We start from the raw sequence: 12,636 nt of genomic DNA on the forward strand, positions 1-12,636 counted from the left end.
CTTCGCAATTACACAGGCGAATGCCGAAAACGGTCCACAATTGACCAGCAAATTGCCCGAAAATGTGGCCCAATTCTCCTTCGGAAAAAGGATAGCGAAATGGTTCGGGGAGCAGTCCTCGTGTCAAGGACAAACGTTTTCGGGACAGTGGGCTCAGCTGGGCAGGCTGCCAAAAAAAAAAAAAGGGCAGAAAAAGAAATAAGGAAGAGGAAGGCGCAAAAGAGTTGCTCCTGTTGAGCCCCAAACATTTGGCTGAAAGATAAATGAGAGTTGGACTTGCAGCTGGTTCTTACTTCTTCCTCTGGCCACGACTTTTGGCCAAGGACGACAAGGACATCATCAACACATGGCCGTAACGGCTGTCGCTGCTGCAATTTATGTAAATTGCGGGCTAGTTTGAAGCGGGCATGGGAGAGTTGAATGCCAAAAAGGCGAGATCAGAGAGTTAAGCAATTGCCACTTGCGACAACGCTGCGTATGTGTGATTTCTCTGGGCCTCCTTTTTCTGCCCTTGCCAACTGGGCTGCAAATGAATTTCAATTTTGCATTTTGCATTTCGAAAGCATTCCCAGGGGGCGTGAAGTTTTTCAATTAGTTGACCAACTTGCACTTTAGCCGCTCGCAGGCAAATTGTTTCTTTTTTGCAGGCTTAAATTATGCAATTTATTTTCAGTCCATGTGAAAGTTCGAGAGCGACTGATAAAATCATACTTTAAGGCCCGAAGTTATGTTAATTGTACCAGGGGGCGATAATCATGGGGAAATTTAACTTTTAATAAAGGGCTCTCGAAAGTGGGGTTCCTATAATGGGGGAACATTTTGCATTTGTTTCTTTAAAAGGGGGAATTGTGCGGAAAATGATGCTTTTACAATTTGAGAAAGAAACTTCGAGTTTATTGCCCTTTTCCTTGAGGGGTCAAATGTGCTTTCGGTATCCAGAAAAGTCATTTAGGGGCTTGAATTTCTGGTATCTACCAAAGTTATTTACCAAATTCGTTCCCCATTACTTCATTATATTACCATGACAAATGCTTAACTTATCCAATCACACATTAACTCATTTCCTGCTGCCGACACTTGAATGAAAAAAGAGACACTTGTACAATTTGGCTAAGCACAGAAACCACTTGCACAATGCACTTATGGCCCACTTCTATTCATTTCCCAGCCACACCATTGCGGCAGCACCCCTTAACCCAACCACACCCCCTGTGGCTTAAGTCGCCACCGCAATTTAAATAAGCTTAAAAGCGCAGCGAAGACTAAAAGCAAACTTGACTGAAATGCATTTTCCCCACTTCCCATCCGCCCCTCCATTTTCCTTTTGGCTACCAAAAAAGCAAGGAAGGCGAGGGGGAAAAGCCAGCATATTGAATGCCAAATGAGCGATTAGCACTTGTCGCCCTGTTGATGCCTTTGGCGATGTCTGCCAGGATGTGACGATGATGAAGGAGATGGGATAACATCGGGGATCCCCTGTTTGTTGGTTTTTGTGATTGCGCTTAAATTACACTTAACACAAATTTCATTTGAATAAACTAAATGGAATGCATAGCCAAAGAGGCAAGCTGCATAATCAGCATAAAACTCATTAAAATGTTGAATCGCGAAAATGGGTTAATGTAAGTGAAGTTGTCTAAAGGCGGTCACTTTAAACAAATGGGATTAATTATAACTTTGACTTATTGGTTAATAAATTACAAAAGGTAAAAATACAAATTTTCAACTGATTGTAAAAGCTCTATCAAATTAAATTAAAAATAATTAAATGTGGTTTGTCTATCGGTCAAACACATAATTGATCAATAAACATTAATTATGAAACCTAATGAAACAAATTGCTTTGTCGGAACATATTTGTGTTTATATGTTTATGGGGGCAAACGCATATATTAAACAGATAGCAAACTGTTCTTAATAAATCAATTTATTAAATATTAAGTGTTATAAATTATAAAGTGTTGCTAACATCTCATGCCTATAAAAGTATATTATTTAAAATGTTATAGCAAACCAAAACGAAAAACGTGTTTCATATATTACCTATTGAAGTTTTTAGCTTTGCAAAAATTAGGTTATTAATTGTTACTTGTTTTAGAATTACCTATTGCTATAACATATATTTTTACGTTACTCCAAAGCAAGGAAACATGATCTAACGATACAAAGAAAACCTTTAAAGCGGATTTTCACATACAGTGATTAACCTAATTGACTTCGAGTACTCAATGTATTTGACAGTTCGACCGCAAAAGCCCCGAAAGCAATATCGTTGAAATATAGGAGCATGTCAAACCACAAAACCGACCTATCGGCAAACAAATCATTATCAGGAAATGCATAGCCAATTGCCATTACTGCATGCGAAGGAAAAACTGGAGAAATGGGATAATGGAGAGTTTGAGAAAATGGGAAACGGAGAAATGGCCATGGAAACCAGGCTGTAAGTGCGATTATTGACAGGCCCGTACTGAAACTACTCACTAACGAGACTCGTGTGTGCGATTCTACGACACGACAGTTGTCTAATTAAAAGCCAACAAGGCACTGATAATGCCCAGCCATAAGGAACAGGATATGTCCCCGAAATGGGAGCCGTTCATCATCATCACCATGCTATCATGGCAGTTAAATGTCATCAGCAGGCAGGGTGGCAAAATAAAAATTGCCAACGATGGCAAACATTAAATATTGATAATAATATTTTTCACCTACCAAAAACGACGACCGCACACTGTTGACACTGTTTCACAGTTTCTCCAATTCCGACTTAAACTTTAATTAAAACTTATTTCCTGCGCTCGGGCACGAAAATGTTAATTAAAACGATGTTCGAAGAGATTGCCTCACATTTCGTGCGTTTTTCCGCTTTTGCCACTTTAATTTTGCCAGCCAAAACGGATTTCGTTTCGCGCGCGGAATTTCCTTTTCTGTTCCGCTTTTCTATTTTTTCGTTATTCGACTGCGTTACGAATTTCCAGCCATGCGACTGGATGAACGAGCGGCGGGCATGTGATTCGAGTGGCTCCGCAAATGCAGGACAAAACTGCACAGGACACGCAGGAGCGGGAAATGAGTGGAAAATGCAGGTTGGCAGTCGACGAGAGCGAGAGAAAAACGAGTGGAAAATCGACATCGGGTTCTCCCCAGGATTTCCACTCCAAGTTGAGCGGGCCTGGTCGTAGTCGCACGGAAAACGTTCATAAATAAATGGCCAAAAAACGCTCGACTAATTGACGTATGCAGCGCAGCACACATATTGCCAAAGAAACTACGGTTAAGTGTAATTTTTTCCGCGGCTAAAACGAAATTGGTTATTTGCGTGCGAAACGCGGAAGGTTTCAGGATGAGGAGAGACGGGCAAAAAGCGCCAAGGCAGGGCTACATAATTCCTGGTAATGGCTCATAATAAATTGCCCCGAAACAAAAGCAACGAAGAACGAACGCAAATAAGCGCAAAATGGCAAGTACAAAAACTATAGCGATTGAAACGGGTAACAACTGGCTGGGGAATCGTTTGAAAATTGCATTTTAATACGTGGCATAGCAGGAGGTTCCCTTGCCTGAGCACAATAAATCAATGGCAAGTCAATTCTGGGAGCAGCCACGAATCGCTCGCAGAAAGCCAGGCCAAGAATAAATGACTGCGAAAATCTAGATACTTAAAGCGCCCCACAAAAACCTTTAACCGCCCTCCTCGAACTCACATACACCTATTGAGCTCACCTGTAAATGGCTGTCAGTGATGAATTTATTATCCTCTATACAAGTTTTCAAAAATTAGAAAAACCATCTACAATTTTCTCATTACGGGGGTAAATAAGAAATGGAGTTAGTTTTTTTTTTAAATGTTTTTTTTTCGAAGAAAAGTCATGCCAACTTTATTTGTTTAGTTTTTTAATTTTACTTAGGACTTTAATCAAGATTAAAAGTTCTAAAATTAAGTTTAATACATTGTCATATATACTATGAGCATGGGTCAGAAGACATCCAAACCAGGTGAATTCCACTGGCTGACTAACTCACTCTCATTGAACAAACTGATGGCTTAAAGTCCAGTGTTAAAGGGATCAGAGTTTGAAAAAGTTAAACAAGTTTGGCAGTTTAAAGTGGCAGCAACTTAGACCATCTACTGAGCAGCACAAAGGGAAGTATTCACATGGAATCCAACTCCGCCGGAGTCAACACTTCCGGGCGGAACTGACTGCGGATGCCGAGTGCATCAGCTGCTGACAAGCGACAGATTAGCTTACAATTACAACAAAAGGCTGGCGCTGAAAGGTGGCAAAGCTGATGATGAATAGCAGCTTGGAAAAGTCCACAGAATCCAGAGTCTGAGAATGTGGGTGGAATGTAAATATTTGGCCAATATGTGAGCGAGTGAATGAAGTTCATCCTGGGCAAAGAAAACGGAGGGAAGGTGCATATGGTCTGAGATACCTTGATTTTCAGATTAATTATTGGCTAGAAGTTATACAGAAAATGCTAATGAGATGGCAAACTAATATAAACAAGAAGGATTAAGGTTGCTACTTTATGTGAGTTTAAGGCTGATTAAAGTTCCAAGGTCCTCATTCTGATGTAATTCAATTGAATTTAGATGAAGGGTGGAGAACAATATTAAATGTGTTGAATACATTATGGAAATAATAAAGTAAGACTAGAAAATTTATAAACAAACAATAGTGGTACAAATTCACGGCATACTGTTTCATTTATGACATACTACTAATGAAATGATTATATTCGACAATGCAATAAATAGAAGAAGTATACTTCTATATGAACTAAAATGCTTTATGGTAAATAAAAGCGCAAAATATTTAATAGAAATGGTTTTAAACTACAAAAGACGTATGATTACAAAAACAAGACACATGCTTAAAGTACAAATAATAAAATTTAGTAAATCATAAAGCCATAGCTTTTTAAGTGACTTACCTAGAGCTCAACAGTCGTTCGGCTTCGGCGGCGGTCATGTCATCCGGCAGGCTGTCCTCCCGTGGAATCGCTGCAGGCGGAGCAGCAGTTTGAATTGGAGGAGCAATGGCCACACTGTGGTTCACATGAACCTTGATCACTTCATCGACGACATCGTCGATTAGCTCCACATCCAGTATATCGTCGCCCTTTAAGTGGTTGATGATGTCCTCCTCATCCTCGCCAGCACTGGTATCCGCATATTCCAAATCCTGCAGTTCCAGGGAACTTTGGACGGGAGCTCTACGTTCCGGCAGGACAGGAGCCTCCTCTTCCTCGTCGTCGTCCTGCTGCAGTTCCAACACCTCCACATACTCGACGGCCAGGTGCTCGTCCTCCTCCTCGAGATCCAGTTCCTCCTCTTCGTGGGCATCGATGGAGGCAATGGGGGCGATGCCCTTGACCAAGGCCGAGCGGGCGGGGGAGCAGGGTGGCGTGGACTTGGCACTACCTCCTCCACCCACGCTCTGATCCTGATTGCTGCTGTTGCGCCGCCTTATGGGTGAAACCACTCCCACTGGAGGGGAGTTATAGACTCCACGATGAAGAGGGGATCCCTCTACGCTCGAGGAAGTGGGCGACTGGAGGTGAACCGCTCGCGAGGGAGCCACAGGCTGGGATTCCTGCACATCCGGCTTGATAATGGCATACACAGTGCTCGATTCCTGGGCAAAACCATTGGCTCCATGGAACTTGCGCTGCATATCGGTCACCTTGGCCGTGTCGTAGAGTTCAGCCTCTGATCCGTAGACCTCGCGACTTTCGCTGCCATCGGGATTCAGGCGATAGCCCACATCCACGTAGTTCAGGCTGTGCGGTTGCTCCTCCGTTTGCAGGTCGTAGGATGGCTGCAGTTTGGCCTTCAGCTCGGGCGTGGACTCATTGAAGCCACCCTCATCCTGGCTGGTCGTCGATATGATGCTCGGCGGGCGCTGGCCAAGTCCGGCGGCTGGCATGTTCACCGTGATGCTGCTGCGCTTGTTGGCCACTCGCTGGGGAGATCCGGTGGCGGAGCCCGGAATGGAATGTTGTTGCTGCTGCTGGTTGGAGTTGTTCGATCCCGAAGTTTCGTCCACAGATTTGCGACCTGGAAAGGGAGAAAATATATAATTAAATATTAATAAATAATAATTGTATATTTAAATTTTGAATAACAATCAGCTAATATTTCATAAAAATAACATTGACAAAGCAAGTTTTAAACACATTTCTTTTTTACATATTTTAATGTGCCTTTGGATTTATACAAAAGTTATTGGTTTATTTATTTGTAGGACTTCAAGCAGTAAATCTCCCAAAACTTTTAATCTTCTATGTCAACTTAATTTCCCAAAAAATAAAATGTTTTATTACTGAATTATTCTTGTCACACCTCTAAAAATACTTAAAATACACTTTTTTTGATTATTAAAATTGGTTTTGATCACGCCACGCCCTCTTTCAGCATCCTGATCAGATCTGTTTGCATATTGAGAAGCAGGCGAGTGCGCTCCGAGTTGGAATCCCCACCCAGATGTGACTCAAAATCGGAGTTGTCCTGCATATGCTGTTCGAAAAACTCCCGGTATCGCTTCAGTTCCGCCTCCAAAATGTCCTTTTGTTCTAGATCCGGTTCGCCGCGTAATTCTTTCCTGATAAGTTCCATCAGAATGACCATTCGGTGTCGGGCATCTTCGGGGAACTTACGGCTATCCGAACCCCGGAAGGCATTCGGAACTTTCTTTCTGGGCGCAAATTTAGCTGGCGAGGATTGGGAACGACTGGTGGACAACTGGGCACAGGTGGAGGAGCGGTTCAAGTGAAAGTTGGCCTTGTTGTTGCGGTATATCTGATGTATTTCCTCGTCACTGGTTGTGAGCACGGATCGGAGAAGTTGACGCCTTTTGATAATCGGCGATTTGGGTGATGATGTGGCAGTTCCACCCGAAGGACGACCACTATTTGAATAGGAATCCCAAAACTCCGATGTGCGATATTCGGTACAGGTACATGATGAAGCGGAAGCCGGCGCAGCTCGATGAGATTGATTTCGATCATTACAACAATCTAAAGGTTTGGCCATACCCATTGACTGGTGAGCTTGATTCTCCGAAAAGTTAACCCAAATCAACTCCGCAGGCGGAGGCTCCTGAAAAATCCCCGTCAAACGCCTTTGGTTTAGACAGACAATAAAGTGACTCATGTAAGCGTTACGCATGCGCAGATCAGAGAGATTATTGCAATGCATAGTGGTTAATTTGTTGAGCCACAGCCAAGCTATCCTGAATTCGTCTGATTCTTCGCAGAAAGTCTCTTCAATAGTGGGTGAACAATCCAACATTAGCACAAAATCATTCGACAGCAGGGAGCTATTGGTCATGTAAGCTTGATCATTTTCGTCCTTGTTCTTGGGATAACTCAGATTATGAGCACTACGATTCAAACTGGTGTGACTTTCATTATGCCGAACATGAGTAGACGATGCGGTCATGAGCAGACTAGCATGACTGTTGTTCCTCCTTTTATCCTCCAGCTCTTCATTTCTATCAGGCATAATTTATTCGTATTGTTTGTCAGGCAGTTTTGTGTATATAATTTTGGTTTTATCTACTTTCGAAAAATGTCAAAAGGACAGAGTATTGGTTGATACTTTCCATATTTAAATAAAATGAAAAAATTGTAGTCTTTAATATCCTGGTATCATTTGTGAGTCACAAGTTCACCACAAAATATTTTGACACTTTCAATGAATTGTTTAATTAATTGTCCAAGCCATTATTTCCATTTTTCTAATTTATTTATTTATACACAAATTTTGTGGGGAACACGAATGTCTTAATGGATCAGAGAGCTAATCGCAAGATACATATATTTTTTGGGACTTCGCAGACTATTTTCGTGTGTAGGTGCAGATGCTAAAGCTGTCAACGGAAGGCATAAATATAGACGCCTCCGTATATATACACAAATCTCTAAATTGGACCTTTGGGGATCTTTACTGGGGAGATGGAGCAGACAGGCGACATTTTTTTTAGTTTTGTTAAACGTGTAGACATTTTCCAAATTGGCAGTGGAATGTCTTAGAAGTTTTGTGAGTTTGCCAATTACCTAAGGCGTGGATAAAGGAAATTCCTAAGCTATTTTACATATTTTTAGTTTATTATAGTTTTAATGCAGACTACTTTTTTTTTTACTTATACCAACCTCGACAGGCTTGACAAAGCTTTCGCAAACTAAGACACATTTTTGGTTTTCACTTCTCTAGCGTTTTTTTAATGTTTTGAGAAACACATTTTGTGATTGCTGATTGAGTTGTAATTAAATTTGTATTTAGTAAATTATGTTTTAATATTTTAACCATAACTAATTGAGTTGTAATTAAATCGTTATTTAGTAATTATGTTTGTAATAAAAATATAAATTCAAACACGTTGCCCAGGGCTCAAATATTTAAACCATGTTTAAAAATATTTTATGAGGAATATAAAAATACTCCAGTAAACTCAATATACCTAAGATATATTATTCGTATGAATTAATTACAAATTAATATTAGTTAACCAATTTGTGTATGTTTAGAAATCAACTAGGAAATTCGAGAGAATAATTTGATAGCCAACAAATACTATTATTCAAGCGGCAATATGGAAATTCTCTTATGGATTTTCCCCAGCAAACATCATATTATTTCGCTGTAAGGGCAGCCTGCCACAGACATGATAACAAAGCCAGGATTTCGGCTGCTGCCAGTTACCAGTTGACCGACCACAGGACTCGAAGTTGGCCAGCCTGTTGGACCTGGTCAAGTGCACCCTGGCGTATGCTTAATGCCAATTAGAGATGCGTGCGCTTTTAATTAAGAGCAGCATGCTTAAATACTTAATGCAAACCCGGGGCGGAGGTCAGTTTGGGGGAAGATGAGCGAGAGCAGCTCGCGAAGGCCAATGCGGCGTATGTGTGATTTCTGCTTCGGTTCAAGTAAATAAACTTGATGAAAATTCAAGCCAAATTCCGAAGGTCGCACGTTGAGAGTGGAAGAGGCGTAAACAAACGCAATTGAAATCGATGAAAAATCGAAGGGGAAAATCACACTTTTGTTCGGGGTGTGTGTGTGTTTGTGTTGTATAATGAGATGCGAAAATTAATGAAAAACCGGGCCAAAAATAAATGCTGTGCAAAAAATAACAAAAGTATAAAAACAAAAGCAAACAAAAGACAATTAATGAGAAGTAACAAATGGCAAATCAGAAAAGGGGCAACAGCGAAATGAGGAAAAGTTTCCAATAAATCAAGGTTTATAAATAACTTTCCCAGTAATTAAAGCAATGAAAATGAATGGAAAAAAAATGCATCTACACAAATGCTTCCAATGAATCAATGGCGGAAAAATCAATTTGAGTTTGTTGAATAAATGGGTAAAGCAAAAATGCAGGCACTTGCTCTCCACTTTGGAGAACTACAACTAAAAATGCAAAAATAATTGTTTGAGTAACCACAACAAAGCAACAGCAAATTAGAGAGGACAAAAACAGAGAAAAAGAAGATTTTTGCAAAGGCAAGAAGAAATGTCAAGACAAAAACGGAAGTTGCTGTCAAAATGTGCCAAAACCCAGAGATAAGAAGTGGAAAACCCGGGAAGAAAGGCAGCTGCAATATGTGGTTGTAGGATGATAAAGTAAGTCGGCATTTGTGTGCTAGTTAGGTCAACTTCCAAAAGTCCTGACAAAGCAGATATGCATAATGAAAACAGCAACGAAACCAAAACAAAGGCGAGTCTTAAATCTTTGTGGCAAAAAGAAGAAGGGAATGGGAGCCTGCATGGCATGCAAAATAGTTGAACAGGCTAAACTCACGGAAATTCATTAAAGAAAAAATAAACAAAAATCCAGATGGCTGCATAAATATTTCAAATTTCTGTTAAAGATAAAATTGTATGATTTGGAATGTTTGAGGACATTTCTTAGCCTCTCTACTCCAGATTAAAATAGCCCAAGGCAAGGTTCCTTTTTCTCCAGAAATAATTTGTTTACATTCTTAACTCAAGCAAATACACTAAGGAAACTATTAGAAAATAAACTTTCACAAAAATATTTTAAATTACAAATAAAGATATATACAGTTAAATTCACTGATTTGATTTTTGAAACTATTCTATACACGCTAATCAAATAAGCTACATTTTATACACAAAGACCATTTATCTACCTTTAATGCTCACAGAAAATATCTAAGTGCATTTTAAATTGATTTGGAATGTTTGAGGACATTTCTTCGCCCTAAGGAAAATATCTCAATGTAAGTCGGAGAATATCTTTTGGACACATTCCTGTCCAGCAGCAACAGGCAAAAATAAACATAAACTAACACTGCAATATTTTACAACCCCTGAATGGCGAAAACGGCAAACACATGACAATTGCTTACATTTTTGTTGTGGCATACAATTTCAAATTTGAAAATAAACTCGGGAAAGGAGAGGAAGCAGCAAAAGTGTCTGAGAAATATGTGAAAAAAATAGGAAAAAGTTTAAACGTTTTCTTGTGGCTGTTGCCATGCCAAGAAAAACTCTGCCACACACATGTGAGGAAATTTTTTGAATATTTTGTTTGTCGCCACAAAAAAAATGCAGTTCGCTGAACCTCAGGAGAAACAAAGAAAGCCTTCCATATTTCTTTCGATATCCAAATGATACGTTACAGCTGGCATATGTCTGCATCTTTTGCGTTCTCTTTGCACTAAGTTATCTGTATGATTTTTTTCCGCCATCAATTAACTCTTTTTAAAGCGAAACGGCCGCCTAAATTAGGGTCACTCGGACAGTTTGCAATTTAATTTCTGTTCAAATCAATTATGCAATGGGAAACATTTTTAATGAATGAATACCTCCACACTTGAATCTTTTCAAAAAAAGAGGATCGCCATTCAATAACAGCACTTTCCCGACGCAGGTAAAGATCTAGACTGATCGACACGACGATGAGAAGAAGAATCCAGACCTCACCAAACCATTCAAGACATTTCCAGACTCCGAAATCGAGGATCAATGTTATCAGCTAAGGGGACAAAATCTGCAGCCTCACGTGCCCCTCGAAAATCGAACAAACCCACAAAAATCACGCCTCTAGATCATGGTTTCAATATATGTTTTCGTCTATTCGCCTCGGGGCAACGTGCGACGAAAAATTTGTTTTGATTTGCACGGTTTCACGTTATCTTCAATTTACTATATAGAAATTTTGTTTTGGGAATTCTTTCTTTCGATTACGCGTTCGAAATCTTTTTCAAATTTTATTGCGAAAGTTCTTGCCCGCTTATCAACGCGACGTCAACTGAAAGAACGACCGCAGAAAATTTTCGCTTTTTCAGCATCCCCGCGAAAGAGAGAGCAGAAAATAAGTATATAGTAGAGAGATCTGGCAGATCGGCGGATCTCTCTCTGGCGTGCGTTAATTTTTTGGGGCCAGACATGTGGCAGCCAATTTACAGGGTATTCCGAGTTGATTTCGAACCGCTTTTTCGAGGGCCGCCACTTGTCAAGATGCCAGATTGCAAAATGCGCGAAATGAAATGTTGGGAAAGGCCAGAATTCGAGAATCAGTCAAGTGTCGAGACAGATTTTTCGGCTAGTGATATCTAATAATAAAATTATATGAAAATAACCAAGCAACGAATTTCAGTCCAAGAAAGCTGTGGGGAACAGCAAGAATATAGTTTTGGAGCCATTAATTATGCGGAAAATCTATAAAAATACCATGTTTATGGCGTTCGCTTGAACTTAGCGAACATCGGCTGCAAATCAATTTTACTATGGCATTGTGCTTATATGCACAGGAAAAATGGGATGGGATTTATTCACTTTTGTGATGCATATATCACTCTCTGAATATACACATTTTATTGTAAAAATATAAAACAAATATAATAAGAATCATAATTTAAATCTAAAATATTTGCATCTTAATTTCTTTCTGTGTAGTTAACTACTTGGACTTCACGCAGCGATTGTGGCTATTTCCAAAGAATTTCCTCTCTGGCGAAATGTCGCCTTGATGATTTTTTTTGATGCGAACATATTTCAGCGCATTTTCGCAATGGACGTCATCAGTTTGGTGTGAAAAGAAATGAAAGGAAAACTAAGAAAAAACTACAAAATAAAAAGACAAAAATGCTAAGATGTTGGGTGGTCAGACGAGGCAAACAAACAAGAGGAAAAGTGAGGAAAAACGTCGGCAAGTGGCTGTCAAAAACCCACGCGCCTTTCATTAAATCGTACTTAGGATCATTGAACTCTAGAACTTACGTTGCTAGCTCTTGTAATTGAAAGCAAGAATTTATAAATTGCAGACAAAAAGAAACTGAGTTGCTCATTTTAGTTTTACCTTAAATGTTATTCAATAAATAATATGTATTTAACTACAAAAATTGTTTTTATTCTAATTATATTTTGAAACTCACGGTCAGCAAAACAGCACACAGATATGGTTTGTGAACAAACTAAAAGTAAAAGCTTTTTTGCAAAGAGAAAATTCAAAAGAGAGCAAATTTAAGAGAGTAGCTGTGGCTCAAACCATTTGGCTTGCAACCAGGGCTCCGTAAAATAACCTCAAAAGAAGCAAAGACACAAACCAATGAGAAACCGTGGGAAAAATACACTGTTCAAAATTGCAGTGTCTTCTC

General features: G+C 39.7%; 2 protein-coding genes across 17 annotated transcripts in view; both read right to left on the bottom strand.

Moving 5' to 3' along the window:
* The window catches only part of LOC108053052, a 52,025-nt gene that overhangs the window by 14,137 nt on the left and 25,252 nt on the right, over window positions 1-12,636 (bottom strand). For 15 of the 16 annotated variants that reach the window (XM_044458169.1, XM_044458163.1, XM_044458175.1 and 12 more), the window contains one exon: window positions 4,942-6,067. In XM_044458169.1, the coding sequence (XP_044314104.1) occupies window positions 4,942-6,067 (1,126 nt within the window). Of the gene's footprint in view, window positions 1-4,941; window positions 6,068-8,163; window positions 8,264-12,636 lie in introns of those variants that run through there. The other variant, XM_044458176.1, reaches the window with a different exon arrangement.
* Window positions 6,302-7,586, bottom strand: LOC108053051. The gene has a single exon (XM_017135616.2). It carries the CDS (start codon window positions 7,511-7,513, stop codon window positions 6,404-6,406), a length of 1,110 nt encoding a protein of 369 aa, XP_016991105.2. The 5' UTR covers window positions 7,514-7,586; the 3' UTR covers window positions 6,302-6,403.

This window comes from Drosophila rhopaloa, unplaced genomic scaffold, assembly GCF_018152115.1.
Source record: "Drosophila rhopaloa isolate 14029-0021.01 unplaced genomic scaffold, ASM1815211v1 contig_163, whole genome shotgun sequence".
NCBI classification, from domain to species: Eukaryota; Metazoa; Arthropoda; class Insecta; order Diptera; family Drosophilidae; genus Drosophila; species Drosophila rhopaloa.

Bases quoted from the DNA above. Each gene is read 5' to 3' on its own strand.
- LOC108053051 (XM_017135616.2), bottom strand. From the start codon at position 7,513: ATGCCTGATAGAAATGAAGAGCTGGAGGATAAAAGGAGGAACAACAGT.